The sequence below is a fragment of the Aythya fuligula genome, chromosome 6, assembly GCF_009819795.1.
Source record: "Aythya fuligula isolate bAytFul2 chromosome 6, bAytFul2.pri, whole genome shotgun sequence".
Lineage (NCBI taxonomy): Eukaryota > Metazoa > Chordata > Aves > Anseriformes > Anatidae > Aythya > Aythya fuligula.
This window is the reverse complement of record NC_045564.1, coordinates 19,033,906-19,056,278: the sequence shown is the minus strand read 5'-3', so window position 1 is coordinate 19,056,278 and position 22,373 is coordinate 19,033,906. Positions and strand designations below refer to the sequence as shown.

The window sequence follows — 22,373 nt, the reverse complement described above, 5'->3', positions numbered from 1 at the left end:
TTTCCCTGTTTCTTTTAACAGAATGAGAGGATATTTTTGCAAGGTTTTGTCTCAGCATGGAAAAGGAATTGTCTTGTGACTGATCTGCTATCATCATTAATATTCTGTTTATTAATGACATAAAAGCAGTAGCAGTGAATCCTTTTATGGTGAAGAATTTAAATATGAGTGATGATAGTTTAAAATATTTTGCAAGTGTCCTAAAATGGGAAATTTAGTCATGAAGATTTTGATTTAAGTGAGTTTTCTAAAACTGATGAATTATATGGAGTAACACGTCTAAGACTTCTGCATAAAAAGTGGTGAAATAACATCAGCTGCATATTTTATTATAACACCTATGTGCAGACTATCTGCATTTTTTTCCTGAGGATCCTTAACCTGCATGCCAGTGAGAAGATGACATAATAATAATACTAAATCGTGTTAGCATTCTGCTTAAAGCAGTCTCTTACTACCAGTTCAAATCTAATCCTTGAAAAACTATTATCCTTGTTTCACAGTCAAATAAAAAATTAAATGGAAACATACTGTGAAGTGCAGAAAATCTGCATGGCCATTTTGTTTTCAGGAAGTTTACTTCTTGGGCTGATACAGCAAAGTGCATGCTTATCTGGCAATAGGGTATGCCATTTAACTTAGTTTTATGATATTAGTGAGAAATTTGAAAATATTTGTTTGGTTTTGTGATGTCAGAGTTTAAGAAATAATTAATAACATGTATAATAAGTACTTTTTAATCAGTGTTCTCAGTATATTTACAAAAATTATCTTGACTGGAAAAATATTGCTTAACAATCAAACTTTCTGTAATCTTCTCAGGATACCATTATCCATCAGCTGCAGAAACGCTATGCTGACTTACAAATTTATACTTATGTGGGAGACATTTTAATAGCCTTAAACCCCTTCCAGAATCTCAGTATTTACTCTCCACAGGTAAGAGAGACTCCAAGATGTGGACAGTACTTACTTTGCATTTTTTATTAACACCACTGGCTAAAGTACTTAAATGATGATGGGAGCACAGACTAACCCCAGCCTTTTCTTCCTTCAGAGATGTATGGCTATTTATTTATTTATTTAGCCCCCCCCCCCCCCCCTTTCAGTTTGATGTAGTTTGATTTTGATGCTTTTCCCATGGTGACACAACTTTCACAGGAGGCCTGAATATTGCCCCAGCCACTGCTGTTCTTGTCTGGCATTTAGTACTTTCTTCCAGGAAACAGAAGATGGTTATATGAACCACCTCATGCTGAGGCTGTTGCTTTCCAAACAGTTGCTCTCACTATTGAGTTATTACATGTCCTGTACCGTCAGCTGCAGCTTAAAAGAAACAAGTGAATCAAATGCTGTAAAGATAGAGGCAGCTTAATTCCTTATGAATATGAAGAGAGGTGGAGCCGTAAATCCTACTGGCTGTGGGTGCCTAAATTAGGGCTGCAGGCAGAGGGACCAGATTCGAGATTTACTCTGCAGTTTCACTCTTTGCAGTTTCTGTGGTTCACCTTGGGTATTTCCCTGCTTGAATGCTTGTATTTGTATTTCTTGTGATACAGTTCTCTTGACTATCTTGTGAAGGCAACTTTGGAATGTATTTTAGGTGTTGTAATTTGTGTTCTGGAAGGTGGTCAGTGCCAAGAATTACCACTCCTCTGCTGGGTGGTTCAGTGTGAATTTCATGGTAGAACAGACAACTGCCTTCTGTTTAGTAGGCAGAAGATAGTCATTATCTTCCTTATCAATTCTTAATTTTACAATTAATTTGTACATTTTAATTAGGTATTCTGACTTGTGTTTTTTTTTTTCTTAGTTCTCCAAGCTTTATCATGGTGTGAAGCGTTCATCCAATCCCCCCCACATATTTGCCTCTGCAGATGCTGCCTACCAAAGTATGGTTACGTTCAGCAAAGATCAGGTAAGAATCTTCATGTTGTACTTTCAGATTATTTCTTTAAGCCATTTATTCCTGTATGAGGCAAAACAGAGCAGAAATCTAGTCAGGTTGGGACAGTGGCATAAAAGAGAGCACAAAGCTGAATAGGTCAAATAGAAGGGTTACCTGACCATTATAGTTTCCCAGACACCCATGAACTTCTGGCAGTTGACACCAACTACAGGCTATTGCAGTACAATTTGATCCTAACCTGTCTTGCACTAGGTATTGTAATTATTTACACTTGTGTAAAATAGGGGGGTCTCAGTGCTGTAGCAGGTTAACAGAGTTTTAACTGCTCTTCCATTGCAGAAAGACAGTAGCAAGTAATGGATAATCATTTATTTTTACTGCAAGTCACAAAAAACACAAACCGTCAAGTCATTGTTTAGTAAACTATATTAAGGATAGGTCTAATATGAATGTAATGAGGACACAAGTCTAGCAATGATTTTAATGAGAATGAAATACTGTGCTGTAGAAGTTAGATTCCTTTTTATTGCGTTCTTAAAACTGTAATTTTGCACTATTTGAATATGATGTGTTGTATGTACATATGTATTGGGGTCTAATAATTATTTACATATATTATTATCTAGAGAAAAATAGTTTTGTTGTCAGTCCATCAGGCTAACTTTATAGATTTTTAATTTTATATGTCCTTCCTATCTCTTCAAGAAGTAATTTGCATTTATGCAGAGGCAGCAAATTATTTGCAGACATCTGGCTATGCCTGCTGGCATGTATAGTTTGCTATTTTCTGTTTGTAAAAGACGACAGGAGTATGTTTATCTCCATTAACTGGTGATGTTATGCTGGCTCTTCTTTCTAGGGTGTGCTAGATGCACAATGTAACTAGATCAAAAATGTACTTACTCTGCTTGTTTATCCATTCAGCTTTCCCTTGCATTTTCCTTTGAAGCCTGAAAATTGACTCAAAGTCTAACATTTCTGGTGAAGCTAAAGTCAAATATGGCCAGTATGAGTTCTGCAAGAACTCATGGTCTTTGTGTAAGCTGTTGTACATTACTCCTCTAGTAAAGTAGATTAAGACTGTTCTAGGTATCAAAACACTCTGAGTCCATCACTAGGTTGTCTATTTCCAAGAAATGCAAAAATACCTGACAAGAATTAAGGAAAGGAACTGTAAATGTCATATCACTAACATTATTTAGAGTCAACATCCACACCTTCTGTCAGACACCACAAGATGTCTGATTCCTAAGAAAACTTCACAGCAATATCTATCATAGAGCACAGAGTCTAGCAGTACCTAACATACCCACTAATTATTCCATGTACTTTATATATATATTTATATACTTTATATAACTTACCTCCCCATTGGTATGCATTGCTTTTTATGGAACAACAAAGGTTGCTCTTGCAAGGTTATTTCACAGTGAGAATGGTAAATAAAAAAGAGCTGGAATGACTCCATATATTCCAGGCTGGGGAGAATGGATAATCTTTCTCTTGGTCAAAAAAGAGTGTCAGAAATGTTGTCTGGAGAACTGCTGTCTCTTTCAAACCCTTTCACAAAGCTCGGTTCTGTATCAAGTATCATTGCATCAAGTATTTTAGGACGTCATCTCTTTTCCCAGCAAAGAATCTTGCATGAGTCAGTGTATGGTGCAAGGAAGTCTCATGTGTTTGCATAGAAATTTACAAGTCTATGCAACTGCTTGGCATTAACATTTATCCTATGTCAGTTCACACTGTACTCTAAGTAAACTAATATTTGCACTGGTGATCTGTAGGGCACATGAAAAATTGGAAAATAATAAATAGCATTAGAATTCATGCTTGCTGTGACCTGGAGTGTTCACACTTCAGCTCTGAACTGACATTCCAGGTGTACTGGCCTTCCATTTCATTCATGAAACATACCAGCAGAAAGCAGATTGAGTAATTCAGATGCTTCCAGCTAATCCTCGAGTTTGTAAGCCTTTGGAGAACCTATAAAATACCATGTTACATACAGACTGCCAACTCAGGAATAACATGGGTATGTTCTCTCAGACTCACCCAATGAACAGATGCATATTTTTCTGAACTGTTTAGATGTCAGTCTGTTGTTTTAGCCTGAATATCAGCATCACTTACAGGATAATCTCTCTACACAGCAGCAAACCTTAACATAATTTTTAAAGCCAGGAGCAGACTTTTGGTGAGTATATTAAGTACAGCTGTACCCTGTTTTTCATGTTAATTCAAATGAACTCAATGAAGTGAGCTCAGATGCACTGTTGAATTATGTTACATCAACTAGCTGTGGCAATCTTCAGAGTTTTGAATATTTGCAACAAGCTGCCTGTGTGCACAGCGTATGTTAGCTTGTAGACATGGTCACTCATTTGTCTTAGTGCTTAGAATATCACTCACTCCTTTGCATATATGCACATTCCTGTCAGGTATTGCAAGATGCATTTCAGTGATCTAAGGAATTAAGAAATGATTACACTCAGCCTCTACTGATCTTTCCTTTCTGAAAGAAGTTGAGTGGGTTGACCCCTAAGGTATTTTGCAGTTTTGGTACTAAAAGTTAAATAATAAACAGGAGCAATAACAGCTGAAAACCCATTTATTGACCACGTGGTGAGCTGTGCACTTACTGTTTTGTTTGTGTGTTCAGTGCATTATCATCAGTGGGGAAAGTGGTGCTGGAAAGACAGAAAGTGCCCATCTGATCGTCCAACATTTGACCTTCTTGGGAAAGGTATTTCTAGCCAATCATGTAAAACTATGAACAAATTCTCCCCACCCCCTGAAATTTTCTTTTTTATTTGATGTTTAATACTTAAAACTGTTCATGTGAATTTTCCCACTCAAGTCAGGGACAGAGTAATCAAGCGTTTGTGAGCACTGAATCAAGGTGTTAGAGTACAACCTGTGCCAAGCCACTCAATACTTTTAAAGGGAAAGCAACAAATTCCAAATGTTTAGTGCTTATACTTATCTACTGTGTTTATGACATTGTTCATGTATACAATAAAGAATGACAGATCTTGCTTTGAATCTGATCTTAGAAGCTCTTACACGTTTAAATGCAATGAGTAATTATTCTAATGCAAATCAATGGGAAAATAAGTGTGTAAGGTTAACCATAAGTATATGTATTAGTATGATTTCAATCTTAGCTAATATTCTTCTTGTTCAGTTTTTGATGGTTTGGGGGCTTTAACTAAGTTTCATGAAGCTTTGGAGGCAGAACAATTGCAGAGAAGAAAGAATACATGTATTTATATATATATATTTTGTTTTACAAATAGGACATTTCTTTTTCAGTTTATGGCCCTATTGTATAATTAGGTTAGCAGGGTATCAAACTCCATGAGAAGTTACGATAACAGGATGCTATGCTTCTGAGGCAGGAATTGGATTGTGGGTAAGCAATATATTCTTTTAATGGCCCTTCTGGTCTGTATCTGTTCTGTGAAGGCCAATAACCGCGCTTTGCGTGAGAAAATTCTTCAGGTGAATCCTCTGGTTGAAGCATTTGGGAATGCCTGTACTGCCATCAATGACAACTCAAGTCGCTTCGGAAAATATCTGGAAATGATGTTTACGCCCACAGGAGCTGTAATGGGGGCAAAGATTTCTGAGTATCTACTTGAAAAATCAAGGGTCATAAAACAGGCTGTGTAAGTGTACAAATCATCTGTCCTTTCATGTTTATGAAATGTTTGCATTCTGTTTAATTCTGCAAAAGCCCTTATTTTAAATGCTTTCAGTAGTGTCTTCTACTGAAGTGCTAGTCTTTTATACAGTACTGTAATGAAAAGAATAGTAAGGTTCTTTTGGATTGGAAGCCAGACCCGTTCCATTCTTTGGAGAAATATTGTGATTGGCTGGGTGTTCTGTGTTTCACAGTTGAAATAATTGTTGTCAGGCTTTCACTGTTATTGACACTGATCCTATACCATTAAAACAAGTGTGATATTTGCTACCTACTCTATTAGCTCACAATAAGGATTTCCACTTTTCCTTGTACAAGATACTGCGAGTATAAACATCTGTGCTTTATATAAATACTTTTTTTGTTTCCAGGGGAGAGAAAAATTTCCATATATTTTATTATATTTATGCTGGCCTTTATCATCAGAAGAAACTTTCTGAATATAGACTTCCTGAAAAAAAGCCTCCTAGGTAACTTGTTTTAACTATTCATTGCAATTAGCTATTTATCAGCTCTTGCTTTCAGTATGATGCCTTAAAATCTCTCTTAATCTTTCAACATCCCTTAAGGATCTTTTTTAATCATCCCAAGCAAAGAAAAGGATGGACAATAAAGAATTACATTATTTGTATGAGAACTTGAATCATTTAAAGAGAAGGAAGGAACAATCTTATTATTGTGTAAATATTCTGTCCTACTTTCAGATCAGGACAGTCACCTCATGCTTTCTTGTAATACTTCAGAGAACCCCAAATGCATTTTGGAATTGTGTTTTTTGATTGACATCTGTACTTGGAGAGCATCTGATCTGTATTGGGTGAGGGTGTGTGTGTATAAAATGTTAGTAACGCTATGAACAGATATTAACAAAGTATAAGCAAAAGTTAATTAATTACTTTTAATTAAAAAATTAAAACTTAGTACCAAAATATTTAATCGGAAGATATTTCAATGAATATTCTTCCCATTTGCTGATGCAGTTACATTAAAGTCATGGAAGTTTGTACTGGCGTATCTGCTAGTTTGGTGCTTTCTTTCTCCTATTCTACTTAGATATATTGATAATGAAACTGGAAGAGTAATGCATGATATTGTTACTAAGGATTCCTATGGAAGACAATTTGAAGCAATTCAGCATTGCTTTAGAATTATAGGATTCACTGATGAGGTAAGAGATACAGTTTCTAAACCATTATTGACCTTCTTTCTAAAAACGTCTCCAGCATCGCCTGTGTTCAGGCTGCCATTTGATCGTGTGAATACACACCTGTGCCACAGAATCTCTCTTATGATAGAAATGAATTATGAAAGCAAAACCACACACCCAGAAGCTGGGACCAGCCTGAGGTCTCATTCTGTAATCAGGCAAGTCCATTCACAGTTCTGCATCACACTTGTCCGTGTCAATAGGAGCTTACTTGAACAACCAATAGGAGCCTACAGAACAGTGTACAAGCTTTAATAGCCATTCCAGTGTTCTCCTTTTTCTTTCATAGAGTAAATTTAGTGTACGTATCTAAAATGATTCCTTTAAAAGTGCTTTTTGTCATTTTTACAGGAAGTGTACTCAGTGTACAGAATTCTGACTGGAATCCTAAATACTGGAAATATTGAGTTTGCTGCCATTTCTTCACAACACCAAACAGATAAAAGTGAAGTTCCCAACCCAGAAGCCTTAGATAATGGTAAGCACGTTTTAACATTGTCAATTCTACAAATGCAATTTGACTATATCTGTGAGAATCTGTATCTTGTGGTAACAGGCAATGCTAGTGATTTCCACTGCATAATCACAGTTAAATATCTTTTCTTCACTGTCTTTCAGCTGCTGCACTGCTAAGTATTGGGTCAGAAGAGCTTCAAGAGGCCCTAACATCCCACTGTGTTGTAACACGTGGGGAAACTATTATTCGAACAAACACTGTGGACAAAGCAGCTGATGTGCGAGATGCCATGTCTAAAGCACTTTATGGCCGGCTCTTCAGCTGGATCGTAAATCGCATTAATACGCTGCTTCAGCCAGATAAAAATATATGGCAAGTTACACATCGGTGAATCATTTGTATTTACTGTGCAGTAGTCTTTGATGGGTTCATCCATTTGTATATTTTTGATTTTGCGGGAGGGGTGCTGTGTTTATTTTGGCTAAGTCTTCAAAATGGCTTTCATGCTGTGATACTGAATTCTGTTTCCGGGACATTAACCCCAACATTTTCAAAGAGCTGAGTGGAATTTAGCTACTGAAGTCAACGGAAATCAGATGGCGAAAATAACATAAAATTCTTTAAGAAGATGCTTCTTATGTAGTGAACATTAGGTCATACCAAAAGCCAGTAAATAGTTGGAGTGCACTGAAAACTTCAGTACGCTTTGACAGTCATTCCAGTACTTCTGCGTATGCGTTAGTAATAAATACAGATCTCAGATTATTATTATGCTGCTACTTGAGTTGTAATTGACAATTTTGAATTGTTTGAAATTACAGAAACATTCACATTTTTTTAATTGCCAAGAGCTGGTCCAGCTGCTTTGCTCTTTTCAAGAAGCTGTAGAGATTTCTAGATATAAGAGAATGCCTTAGGTGATGTCGAAGTGCTCCTACTTGCTGCAAGACTCCTCCTTCCCTCCTGGGACAAGGCATGGAGGGAACAAGTACTCTAGTAGGACATGTGGAATAAATATTGCAAACATAACTTGAAGATGATGCTAGTTATGAATTCTACCACAGAATAATGTTAATGCAATGCTGTGCTTTGGCACCACATTAATATGTTCTGCATTTTTCTTGTCTTGGAGATAACTTGGAGATTCCTACTTGGTATTTTATTATATCAGAAATAGCAGAAATATCATCAACCACACTTGCAGTTCCAGTGTGACTGTAGTATGAGAATACATAAGCTAACACCCTTAACAATCCTTCTGTAACAGCAGGAGACTTGGTAGAAATTACCTTGCTCACTGAGTATAGCAAAAACATTATACTAGAGCTTGATGCTTTTGTCTATGTGGAGGAGCTAGCAATAGGTTTTATTGGGGATCTGCTTATTGAAACCACTTGTTTTAATAAGTCTTGAAAGAGTTTTTCTCCTGCTTTTCACCTGTGATTCTCCAGCTTCCTTCATGGGAATTTGTACAAGGCAAGTGTAAAACCAAGCCATTAATGATGCTGAACAAATGCATAACTTCTGATAAGTTAAAACACATTTTTTCTCCGCTATTTTTGCAGCAGATTGAATTGATCATGCAATCTTAGTTACCATGTTTATTTTGATTTTAACTGGGTGTTGCCCATGCTGAATTTTGTTTGTATTTTCACATGCAGCAATGCTGAAAATGGGATGAATGTTGGGATACTAGATATATTTGGATTTGAGAACTTCGCAAGAAATTCCTTTGAACAGCTGTGCATAAATATTGCTAATGAGCAGATCCAGTTTTATTTCAATCAACATATATTTGCACTTGAGCAAGTAAGTTCAACTCTTATGAAGTCTAGTTGAATCAGCCATTTTGACCCATAGATCATATTCAGGAGTACATTATAAACTATAAAATGGTTATGGGGTTTAAATATAAGTCATGGCCAAATCCTTCAACGTAGTTATTGTTTTGTTAATAATGTTGGGGCCCACAGAGTGTTGCTGTGCCTCATTAACGTCCCAACAATGTTGCTTTTACTTGTTCAATATAAAAACTGTGCTGGTAACTTTGCAGATGGAATATCAGAGTGAGGGAATCGATGCTGCTGCAGTGGAGTATGAGGATAACCGTCCGCTTCTAGATATGTTTCTCCAGAAACCCATGGGTCTCCTTTCTCTACTAGATGAAGAAAGTCGATTTCCTCAGGCAACAGACCTAACGTTAGTTGGTATGAGCAAACAAAAATCCTGGGAAACAACATATATTTCGTGAGCATGGATTGACATCTTTACTTTAGTTTTACTAGCCTAGTTGTCCTACTGAGACTGTGCCATTTTGCTTGATGTTTTAACTATGTTTTTCATTGTGCTTCATCATTCACGATGCATGTTTTTTGTATTGCAAAAGTTATCTTACGTATCCGGTGTCAGGGGCTTATCGTCTTTCAGTGTTTTAAGGAAATAACCTGTGTGTCGTCCCTGTATGGGAGGTACATCAAGAAGCATTCATCCTCATTATAAAAGGAAGGCTGCAACATAGCAGATTCTTGTGCACTAGGACCACCCTGGGACTTAGCATTAATACTGAGAGTAAAGTTAAGATCTCCCAGGATCCTAGGCCCATGTTTATCCAATTAGAAAATACTGCTTCACTCCAGATTATCTCATCATAAATAGAAAGTGTGTGTTATTTCTGGTGTGCCATCTGGCACAATGTTACCTTTCCTTCATGCATATTTTATGTATGTCTTAACAAATCTTGGCGCCAACTTTAAAACGTGCAGTGCATGCCATGTTTAAAACTGTTGTCATGCTTTTATTTACTAGAGCTACATTTTTCCCTGTGATATGTAACAGAGAGTTCCAGTTCAATGTAATGTACAGCAGGGATTCAAACTCAGTCACAGAAAAACAGCTGCCTGGTAAATTACATGATATATGCACAAGATTTTTCACTTCTGGGCTGCAATTTGAAATGAGGTCAAAGACAGACTGAATGCTATGGTTTCATTCCAGTCCTTATTTGTGTACTAAAGCTGTGAGCCTCCCTGTTGGTCCTGTAAAACAGTTAATATTGAACTTGTACTTTGACAGTGGCATTTTCTCTCGTCTAGAACTTACTAATATCTTGAGAACACAGAAGAGCAGAATCCCTGAAGGAGATAGCAACTGAGATATTTTGCCCTTTCCAGATGTACCAAGCAATCATTAATTCTCCCCCACTCTGCATCCAACCCTTCCCTCCCTGCTAAATTCTAAACTTAATTCTTTTAGCTTTAAATTGAAGGATTTTCAAGCTTGGTTACACATTAACAGAAAAAAAAAAAAAAAAAAGCCTAAGAAAAATACTAGTGGATTCTAACATTAGAAAAAAATAATTATATTGTCTGACCTACACAACATGATGGAGAATTTTATTAATTGATTCTTCCCTCGGGTCTCTAGTTGCAAGTGCAGATAAAGAAATACAATAGCAAGTTTCACAGTATCAGCACTAATTTCATTACAAAATATTGAAAAGAGTATGAAACATCACAGAGCAAAGAAGACACCGCATAGCAAGTGGTGTTTCTTTTTCTGTCAGCTGTTCAGAAGTGTGTCACAGGAAACAGAAAGCCCTTTGGATAGAAGCATCTTTTCCCGTAGATGTCCAAAGGCAAATGGGAGATGGCCTGAAAACATTGACATATACTTAAAACATGATACACAAAGCTAAATGGATGGGGAAAGGAAGATGGGGAAAATAAAAATAACAGGCATTTAGGCAGGCCAGATATGTGCACAGCTTTGAAATAAATGCACCCCAAACCTTAATGTACATACATACATATATAGAAAGCAAATTCACAGCAAAATATAACAAGTTTTCACACCTTCTCATTAGCCCCTATTATTTAATAGTTTTCCATGCACAAAACTATGCATTAATGTAGGAATTTGAAAGACATTCTAGTTTTGATTGAGTTGTTGTATTCAAAAGTAATAGCTTGGAAGAAAGCACGAAGAAGATGGCACACAGCTGTTACTGGGCAATCTGATAATGCATGTGTATATAGCACTATAGCAGCAAGCAGTCCTTAATTAGGATGGTGATTTTACTTAGCCACTGTTATTCATTTTTATCAATGTCACTTCTCAAATGTTTAGATAAATTTGAGGATAACTTACGATGCAAATACTTCTGGAGACCAAAAGGAGTGGAACTGTCATTTGGTATTCAGCACTATGCTGGGAAGGTAGGGCCATGTGACTTTTTATTTAGTGGTGGGGTCATTATCTGTTTTATCCAAAGTAACTGCTTTTTTTTTTTTCTTCCCTCATATAACAATGAGAAAGTTTACAGATAAGATGATAAAGTTAGAAAACCTAAAATCTATAATAAAATTTTTGTGTGAAGTAGTCCATTTTAGAACCTATCCTTAGGATCTCTTCAGAAATTTGGTAGACATTAACTGCCTTTTATTCTGAAAGAAATCTGGCACCAGAAGCAACATCACTACAATATTTTTAAAGGAGCAACACTGTCGGGCTACTACAGGCTACAGAGTTGTTAACATCATGTGAATGCCATGGTAATTGTGTGTATGACTGTAGGTAACGTGTATGTGTAAAGGCAGCATGTAACAATATCTCCCATAGTACTTAAATCCCATATTGAAAGCATTGGAAAGACTGACTGGAGCAATTCTTGCTAGGACACACAACTGTACTCCACAGCACCTAACCTGTTTTGTTCTCAGCAATCCATGTGTTATTTTATATAGGGATTAAAGGTCCATTTTTTTCATATAACATGAGCTTTACTTGTGATTTCAGTTGCAAATTTTCATTCATAAACAAAAAGTCAAAATGAAATAGCCATGTATTTTTTATAGTTACCAATAAAGTCTCTTCTTCAGAGTCAAAAATTTTATGATATGCTCTAGTAAACTTAGTCCAGCTTTCTGGCCTCGTAGGAATAAATGCAAAACTTCACACAGGTTTATTAAATTCTTCATACCCAAATGACCACGTCATAAAACCACTACTGAGTAGTTCTCCATTGTAGGAGAGCATTTCAATTTCTTTGTATTTAACTAGTGGACTCCAGTGGAATTAGGCTAGTAAGGAATGTTGCTAGTAATAATAAAACTAGTGTAAATATTAGTGCAGTTTTTTTTTTTTTTTAAAAAAAAAAGGATAAGCAAAATTAAAGAATTCATGTATGATTACAAATAGCCAGGCATTAATTTCTATAAAATACAATTTAAATCATTTTTAAAAGGCAATTTTGCCTACTGAAGCATTGGAGAGTAAAGAATCAAAACTGATATGCCCTAGCACAGTGAAAGAAAGGTCCTAGATGAAAGTTTTCCTACTATCATTTTAGAAGCAGTGAGAAGCCTATTTAATGCACCTTGATACTGACCTGCATCTGAATTTTACTCCTGTTCCTCCAAGAGATCTAGTTACAGAACAGTTTGTTGCAGACAACATATAGATGGTGACTACCTGAGAACCATTTATTTCACATGTAAACTGTCAACTTAAGCTTTAATGAGTTCTCTATTATATTGCTTCATGCATACCATACTTTGATGTGGCAAACCTTAATATAATGCATAATGTGAGTAAAGCTATTTAACCAAATTTGATCTGCAATAACATCATGAATATAGGTGTTTTTTTAGGCCGTTCACGTTTTGAAGACATTGCTGTAGCTGTACACTTCTAAATCTTTTGTGGATAACTCATTGGCTTGTCAGAGCCAAACTAACTGGTCTACAAGGTCATCTTGACTGTTCACACTTTAAATAACATGGTAGTTTTAGGGCAACCCTTTCTGGTGACTTGTCTGACTCTGTTTCCATGCTAGGTATTGTATGATGCCTGTGCATTTCTTGAGAAGAACAGAGACACTCTTCCTGCTGACATAGTGGTGGTGTTGCGAACTTCAGAGAACAAACTTCTTCAGCAGCTCTTCTCTAGTCCATTAACAAAAACAGGTATTTTCTGCAACAGCTTTGCTGACATTGCAATCTTTTCAGCTACTTCCTCCTTTGAAAATCTAGTTATTTCTAGATAAAACTCTGCCATTCTTTTTCAGCTCTGCTGTATAAAGTTCCCAGATACCAAATTATGATACTATTTTATTTATTTATTTATTACATATGTGGGTATTAATTCAGGCATGTATTCCAGAGGAAGGGAAATTATCTGGTACGCAAGGCCAGAACTCATTTTCAGAGCAGTATGAGAATGTGGGAATTTTCTTGATTGATAGGTTCTTGTGCAACATGTCTTAGAGTTTCTAAATCATGTAGCATAGACAGTTTGTTTGGAGGTAATACACACCTGTTTAGATTCATCAATGCAATACATAAAGAAGTTTCTAACAAATTATAAAGTACAGTTACTAATCTGCTAGGATTAGTTAATTCACTTTAGTTAAAGCTTGTTGGCCCTGACTTACACAAAAGTGCACAGATCTATGGGTAAATAAAACTGATGGCTAAATAAAATAGCTAAATAAAATTGATTACTCCATGGATTTATGCCAGAATACCAGTAATCCAGTACGACAGCTGGAATGATAGTTCTGCAGTATGCATGCCAAGAAGCCAAGAAACATACACATTAAAAATGTCACTCGATGCTTTCCACATTTTTCAAGTTCGTTTTTCATCATGGATAATAAATAGATGTAGTAATAAGGAATAATCCAAATGCAATGTCTTGTTTTAGATTGCAAAATCATTTTTGTCTGATATAACATAAGCAAGTCTGATATAACATAAGAGTATCAAAAATACTCTTAGCAGAAATATATGCATTAGGTAGTGCTATATAGGCTTGCTGTACATAGGTTGTAGATGCAGTTTTGTGCCCGTGCAGCAGCTTTGCATAGGATTTCTGGAAACGTCATAGCCAATTACAGCTTCTGGTATTGCCTTCAACCTCTCCTGAGACTTTTATGTAGAAAAGGAACATTTGGAGGAACTCAGATATTAGAGCCTTCTTTGCACGTATGTAACTGATAGCAAAATATCCATTTATATTCTACATAGGATGGATTCCTTTTACATTATCTCTGCTCTTTTCCTGTAATTAGAAGGCTCTGGATTACCTCCTTTCAAATTACAAATTTAGAGTTCCCTTAGAGGTGGGAATCCAATGAGGAATTTGCTTCTCCTTTCAGCTACGACAAGTTTAGTTGGAGGGGGATATAGTTTGAGATGGAGTAGGATTATTTATTGCCTAAGTGGGAAACAAAGAATCTTTGTGTATATTTCTTCTGACATTTGAGTCATTGTTGGACTGGTAAAAATAGTTTTTCTACTCATGCTAGATCGATCAAGCAAAGCAAAAAAGAAAGCTCGCATCTGTTCAACTGTGCTTCCACACCCCTCTTTACCAGCCATTTTATACCTTGGAGCTATTGTCAGAATAAAACAGACTAGATGCTTTCTCCCAGTTACAACACACTGTCACAGTTTTTGTAAATATTATACATTTGATTTTATTGGTATTTTTAAATTTGATGATGAACAAGACAGCCACATGAACACTGATGCTTTCATGCAAACTTAGCCGCCTCTGGCTTTTTAGAGGTATTTTCAGTGGCAGTAACACAAAACTGAGTATTTTGCCTAAGATGCATGAAAGATTCAATATGAAGATGCTTTTCATTGCAGCAATGTATGTTTACCCTGTTGGTGTAGTTCCACTTTTTTTTTTTCCTCTCTTACATTCCTTCCTTGTTTCCTATTTAAATGAATTGGATGGTTTCTGTTATAAAACATCTACCTTTCCATAAAGTTCAAACAAGTTGGGTGTTTGTATTTCTGTCAAGTCAGTACAGGACATCCTGTTAAAAATTATTATGCATATGCTCCTGTGCATGGTGTTATAAGAATAGCTTAAAACCCTTATGTCATTTCTATTTTTTGAAAGTCTTTGTGTTTTTTTTCTATTTTTTCCAGCTGTCTAATATAATTGGCACCCACATCCTGTGCTGGGGCTGGTGTTCTAAAATCAGATTGTTGCCAGGTTTAGTTTTGGCAGCTTGCAAGATAAATGAAAGGTTTGGCTGAATTCAGAAGGTATTGGCAATGCTGCTTCATCTCTGCTTAGTAAAGGAGGATAATGCTATACTCTTAACTTTCTACAAAGAAGCTTTTGTAAAGAAAAGAATAGTGACTGTGTAAATGTCCCATCACACCCTGGCCTTGCCTCTTAGCCCTCTTCCCTCCACTTGACATGTACTTCATTCCTAAAGCAAACCAGAAAAAATACAGTTTAAGATTCATAATCTTGATACAATTTTCTCCAGCTTTTCTGTAGATTACTGACTGATGCGAAAGTTAATAATTTACATGGAAGCCACATTGCAGCTCTCCAGGTAACCCTGACTTGAAATGAGCCTTCTGCCAGTATCTCTGGTGTTTTGTTTGAAGATGAGTGACAGCACATTCTCACATCTGCTTACAACTAGCTCTGGAATTCGCAGCGTACATGTTTTTTGCCAAGCAGCTATCTCCGTTATGCATAAGAGTCACTAGGTGGTGCTATCCCAGAAGCAAGAAACTTATAATGGGTCTGACAATTACTGAAATGTAGTTATTAAATACCAGTAAGAACAAAAAGATGCCTTTCCCACCCTGAGAAGGTCTTCCGTTTGAAGTATATTTATATAAGTGACATGTCTTCCACTGTCAAAAACTGAGCAGCAGCAAGAAAATAAATATTAAAAAGACTAAATTCCTTTACTAATTTAAGATCGTGCTAATCCCTTTAATTTATCAAATATACTTATCCCCTCTTAACAAATGCTTCTGTTTCATAGTAGCGGACTGTGTAGTTTAAAGAACCAGAAATTAACAGCAGGATATTAAGTGCACATTTGTAATAGTGATTTATGGTTAAAAGAGCACACAATTAGTGATATAAGACACCAGAACTTAAAGCAAACATTCTGGGACTAATTTTGTAGAGTGTGCAGCTTGTTTTTTCTTCCTTCAGTGGAAACTCAGGTACATTCAGCATGTTTTGGAATCTGTTTGTACTTTCTAGGGATCTTTAACCTCAAAGCTGAATGAACATACTCTGATTTAACCTACTGATTCTCTCAATTGTTTCCATATATGTCACTTTTTCTACAGGTGCAGCTTCTTTGTGATGAGGATTTTGTGCATTCTAAAACTAAAATAGAATTTACTCCAAATACAAGAGAGAAATAGAGCATTTTAAGAAAGCTAACCACTACTCCAGTTGAATATGCACTTTTCCATTCATGCATTCTTGTTTGTTTATCACAGTCATAGCTAAAGCATCAGAGTGAAAAGGAATCATGCAATCTAGAAAGAGAAGACTTGTAATAGAAGTCAATTTAACTGAAAAGATTTGGGAGAGCCTTGGTACATTCACTAGTGGTAGCAATGAGGAGTCAGACCATTTGACTTCAGTCCTGATACTCAAAAATTTTTGCAGTATCACATTTAAATGCTGATACCATTAGACTGCTTGGACTAAAAAGCTTTTTTTTATTATTTTTTATTTTTTATTTTTTATTTTTTTTTCTTTTTCTCTTTGCTGAGACTGTAGCTCCCTCTTCCATTTTTCCTCTCATACCTTATTTTCCCCAACTGACCTGATTGTACTGAGGAGATAGGAAGGTGTGCAAGAGGGTTTTCATTTTATCAGAAAAGCTGCAGTACAATTCTCTACTCTAGAAACAGTATGATTCTCTACTCTTGAAACACAGTCTCTGCAGACTTTTTCCTGATTCACAGACCCTTAGAGCTTTTGTCATGGTGTTTCTGTTCTGCCTTAGATCCTTGCTGGGGAGAGTTGCTAGCTGGAAGGAGGAAAGGAAAAATACTCCAGCCTACCCATTCCCAGAGCAGGAACCCAAGAGAAATGTCCATGTCCCAGTTGAGAGGGATATGTGGGATCTGGGCTTGGCTGCACAGAATAAATACAGAGCTGAGCACCAGTACTGCTATAGCAACATCATATCTAATAATTTTAGTAGCATTGGGTATTGCTCACATATTCAGAGTGCTATGGTGGTTTTGTATCACCCATGGTTAATAAGCTCATTGCTCATACACCCTAGATATTTGAGCATAATTTGTCAGAGAAAACTGGGGTGAAAATTTTCACAGCCTTCACTGAAGAGTTAGGATATTTAAACAAGGAAGAATTTTCACCCAACATATGAGGAAAATATATTTTTTCAAAAACAAATTAATTATAATTAGTCTGCTTAAAGGTCATTTTCCCTCCTCAGCATTGATTTTACTCCACTTTCTTCGTACCTTTATATTTTCGGCCCTACTTAGAGCCCTCAGATAAAAATTAATTATAAACACTGTATGTCTCATTAAAAACAAACAAACAAAAAACAACAGACCACATGCTGAGAAAGAATGTGAAAATAGATGTTCTAGGTTTTTGTTATGCACACTAAAGCATACAAGAAGTAGGGCCTTCTGCAAAATCACATCAAAGAATTACTTTTCACCATTGCTTAGCAATTTCTCAAGGTGATGAGTACTATTTAGTATTAATTTATTTGTAACTTTGTTAGCAACTGATACTTCATGAAGAGTCAGAACCTGGGGAAAACAAATGGCTTTTCTTGCGTTTCAGCCCCATGAACAGATTCTACTGGGCACAAAGTGAAATCTTGGCCAATTAAATCTTACGTGCTTTGCCAGTGTTTTCAGTGAAATCATGACATAACCTGTCATGTCATTACTGTGCGCTCCTACTGAGCACAAGCAGTTCATCCAGTGATAAATAGCTGCAGCTTTCTTGGCTTGGTGTGTGTCAGAGTCACTGAAATATAGCATGTTTCCATTTGGGCTTAGCGGATTTTTTCTTTTAATTCCACACATCACAATAGAGCAAAAGACTTGAATACATCTTAATTTCACTAATTTATCCTGTGATAAATTCTTATTATAATGGCACTTTTGTGTTAGTATTTTCACCTCCAAGAGATAACTGCAGGCACTCTAAGGCAAATGAATCAGAAACAAAGCCATTGTAATTATAATCTCTCTGCTTATAGATGAATCAGAATTTATATTTTGTAAGAATTTGGGTCAGGTTAATGGAAGCTGTGTATTTTCACTCAGAACACAGAGGCTTTCCTACTTCTGACTGGTCCATATGTTAAAAGCATATAAAAGTTAATCGTTTTTGCTTTGCTGCCAGTGTGTTGTGTGCAAAGAGAGGCTTTAAACCACAGCTGTGCAATGTAACAATTGTGAACTTTACTGGGTTGCAGATGTGGGACATCAGTAAACTAAATTAAATGTAGCTTAACTGTGTTTGAGGTAGAGTTTGATTACATTTTTTTAGTTTTTCAGTTGATCATTTTACAGTTCAGTATTTCTTTTTCTTCACATCCTAAGGTTTTTTTTTCATAGACAAGTATAGTACACAGATACTCACAAGATGTGCTAGCACTAGGATCCGAACAAAACATACCCGAAGATAGCCCTAAAAATAAAACTCCTCTAGAAAGAGAACCATCTATCAGATCAAAGTTAGCAGGACTGAGACCTTGGGCTTTATGAAAGGTATAACAATTATTTACTGTTGAGAATAGCTCTATATGAGTAGAGTGTCAGTGAATCACTGGAATTCCACGTGGAAGTAAGCACAACAGCTGGGAAGGCCAAGTTAGATTAATTGTGCTTATGTTTGGTAAAGGACGATGCCCAAGCAGAAGTCTAAAATTTTTAATGTGACTTCACTGATAATATTGTATTGAAAATGGGCAACAGACAGCAGGCATAGTATAGATCCTTGTCTTGAAATGCTTGCAAATTGAACCCCCCAAAAAAGTACAAGTGGCAAGGTTTAAGAACAGATCTTGATGAGTTTACTGATCTGATTCGTAATAGGACATCCCCTGTAGAACAAGTCTTGAGAATAATTTTTCTTCACCTTTCTTTTGGAAGAGAAAAGACATCTTCTAAATTTTCACGTTTCTAACCTAACTTCTCAATTCTATAATGGACGTTATCTCACACTAATAAACAACAATTAATTTTAACACTTCATTGTATGCTAACTAAATCCAAAACATGTTGATATTGAGGCGGCAGTGCATGTATTGCTTTTAATATTAAAGACTGTGGAATCTCACTCTGCAGCATACACAGAATTTAAATGGAGAAATATTCAGAGAATATTGTATGGTAGTTATGTTAACGAGTAGTTTACTAGGCAGTTTCTAAAGGCACTGTGTGCTATAAAGGCACTGCATCAGAGATGCTTGGTACATCATTGGAGGCATTCAGTAGTTCCCAAGATCAGACCTTGGAGGGGCAATTATTCTTAAATTTTGCAGTGATTTTATAAAGCAGATAAATTTGTTAAATATTCAGATAACATGGCTGGTTTGAATATCTATAATGGTTAGGGATTTTTTTGGGTGTATCCTTTACAAAGTACATGCTTATATTTCCCAGTCTTTCAAAATAATTGAATTAGAGGTTACTGTGTCTAAGAGATGAGTGTATTTGGTGGAAAAGAAACATCTAAGTGTGTGCAGGATCTTGTCATTTTTTTTGAGTATTTCATAGTCTGAGTCTTACTATGATTATGTACTTTGTTTTAATACTATAAATTTTCTTACCTCCTTCAGCCTACAATAAACTGTAAAGGTCAGTATTCTGATCTGATTTGGCTTGATGTAAGACAGCTTGTAACAGAACTGCCTGAATAGCAGGTCAGTGTGTGCATCAAAGACAGAAAACGTGTTTGTGGGTGTTTGTATGAGTGGGTATTTGTTTTATAGTGTGGAGATAAAAATGTAAATCAGAATAATGTTTTGAATTTCCACAAAAATATCTGACTTTGTGCTATTTGTGGTAATACATAGAAGTGCTGAGATCCAGAGGAATGAACATTCCATTGAGAAGCCTTTGAGACTTGATTAAATGAGTAGTCAGCGCCATTAATGCCTAGATTTCAAACATGGGGAGGTCTGGGACTTCCATAAAGCTCTGCAACCATGTTTTATCCTAAATTAGACTTCTAAAAGACAGCTGTTCTCTTGAAGAGTAAAAGCCTGTTTTTGACACCATTTTTTATCTTGTCTAGCTTGGGGTTTTAGCCACTGAGAAGACTAATAGTCATAGTGAGGCCAGAGAAAGCTTTCCTCCATTTTATTCCATGTGCCTGAATTTTAACTGCTGAATTCATTGGGCTAACTTCAATGACATTATTAGGATCTAAATCAGACTCTTTGTATGTACTGAGCAGTTTCAGTAGCAGGTTCTAAGTGATCAAATATATACCATGGAATGTTTTGTAACGTTGCATGGGAAATGAACATACTATGGAAATGCAAACGGTGGGCTAGAAATCATGGTTCTTGACTTCTCCTTTTCTTCTCCTTGTTTTCCTGATTATTCAGTGTTCTTGTAGATTTTTTTTCTGGCCTCAGGTTCAACTGAGTACTGTGAAGCTTAATTGGTATGTGAGTACAGTTGTTCTGAGATAGCCAGAGGCAAGATGCTGGAGGTAATCTACCAGAACACTTGCTAGTGGTTTGTGTTAGTGAGATAAAATACTAAGGTAACCACATTCTTTATAATCAAATTTCACTTTTCTAGTCAAAGCATATAATTTTTTTTTGAAAAAAAAGAATCTTAACATAATGTACAAAAGAAAGGCTGTCACATACATAAAATAATGAGTGAGGCCAGATCTAAATCGCCATGTGTTAGTAACCATAAATTCAACAGACTCTTCCAGATGCCACTGGAAGACTCTGTGCCACTGGAAGAGTCTTGTCTGTGAATGGAGGTCATTACAGTAAAGATGGTTTTGGTGGGTTTTGTTTGTTTGTTGTTTTTGTTTTGGTTTGGTTTTGCTAATGCTGAAAATTAATGGAGCATTTTTCAAAGTTAAGGTTTTCACAGAAAATACATCTTCGTTGTTTCCTCCTAATCTAGTTGTGGGTGTGGTTGCAGGAACTAGGGCAATGTACGGAGGCAATGGTCAGTGTCCTGTTGGTGGTGAGGTGCTTTGCTACACCATTCTGAACTGTCTGCTCTTCCTCAGAGATTTCAAGGTTTGTTGTCCCAAGCAGATCACATACAACAGCATCAAATCTTACACTACCAAAGATGTGGGTGGAAGTTACTAAGGACCGTATCTGAAAGAAATGGCCTATGTCTCCTGACAATGCATAAATGATTAAAAAAAGAGTCACTTTGTTCTCCAGTGCTGCAGACAGCATGTCAGCCCCCACCCAGTTAGTCAGGTCTCCAACTAGTCAAGCTGCAGACCTGACTAAAAATGCTGGGCATCAGAGAGTTGGAAACTCCAACATTGTTTACACCACGACTTCTAATTTTTCCAAACAGTTTCTCATTTTTTCAGTTTTGTCTAGCTGCAGCTTCATACAGGCAGCTCTCAGCTGTACTGTGTGAATCACTCCATTAATCCTGTGTTTGGACAGAAGTGGCTAACATTTATCCACAAGACTGTGGCCAGGTAGAGAATATGTGTAGCATGTAATCCACTCCCTCTTTGCCACCATCTTTTCTAGAACCATGTGATCTTTTCTGATCCTGTACCTGGAAACATGTTTATCACATGATCAGACTATAGCATGCGTGCTTTGCCTGCCAGCTGTAAATGTGGTTATTTCATGGGACTGTGATGTTCTCAGAATGGCATAAGGTTTGCTCGCATGTCACATGATCACATATGTGCCTGTGATATTTCAGAAAATGACTGCATTTTAGTGAACACACTTCCAGTTGGGTAGATGGCTGCCTATCTCTGATTCAATTCATCTGGAAGATCAGGCATGTTGCTTAAGGTAGCCGTTAATACTCAAGGCTGTGTTTTAAAAACACCTTGGACACCGTCAGTAATAAATTATATACCATAATTTGTGCTTTCTTAGTCATTACTAGGTCAGGGTAAGAGCTAGTAATGACTAAGACCTAGACCACTAAGACCTGTCTTACTGTGATCGTACATTTACATATCTTGGAATACAGCAGGCAGTCTGACCTTCATTTCATCTCAGCTGCTGTCAGGAGTGTCTTTATTCTCTTGCATTCTACAAGGAGCCTACTAACCTACAGTGTTAAAACAA

At 36.4% G+C, this 22,373-nt stretch overlaps 1 protein-coding gene across 1 annotated transcript in view; it reads left to right on the top strand.

The window, feature by feature from the left end:
- Positions 1-22,373, top strand: part of MYO3B (myosin IIIB) — a 186,012-nt gene that overhangs the window by 81,106 nt on the left and 82,533 nt on the right. Inside the window, exons 11-22 of the mRNA XM_032190017.1 lie at positions 823-939; positions 1,814-1,918; positions 4,572-4,655; positions 5,378-5,580; positions 5,987-6,085; positions 6,669-6,783; positions 7,174-7,300; positions 7,441-7,651; positions 8,941-9,088; positions 9,333-9,486; positions 11,405-11,493; positions 13,113-13,242. Coding sequence (XP_032045908.1) covers positions 823-939; positions 1,814-1,918; positions 4,572-4,655; positions 5,378-5,580; positions 5,987-6,085; positions 6,669-6,783; positions 7,174-7,300; positions 7,441-7,651; positions 8,941-9,088; positions 9,333-9,486; positions 11,405-11,493; positions 13,113-13,242 — 1,582 coding nt within the window. The remainder of the gene's footprint in view (positions 1-822; positions 940-1,813; positions 1,919-4,571; positions 4,656-5,377; positions 5,581-5,986; positions 6,086-6,668; positions 6,784-7,173; positions 7,301-7,440; positions 7,652-8,940; positions 9,089-9,332; positions 9,487-11,404; positions 11,494-13,112; positions 13,243-22,373) is intronic.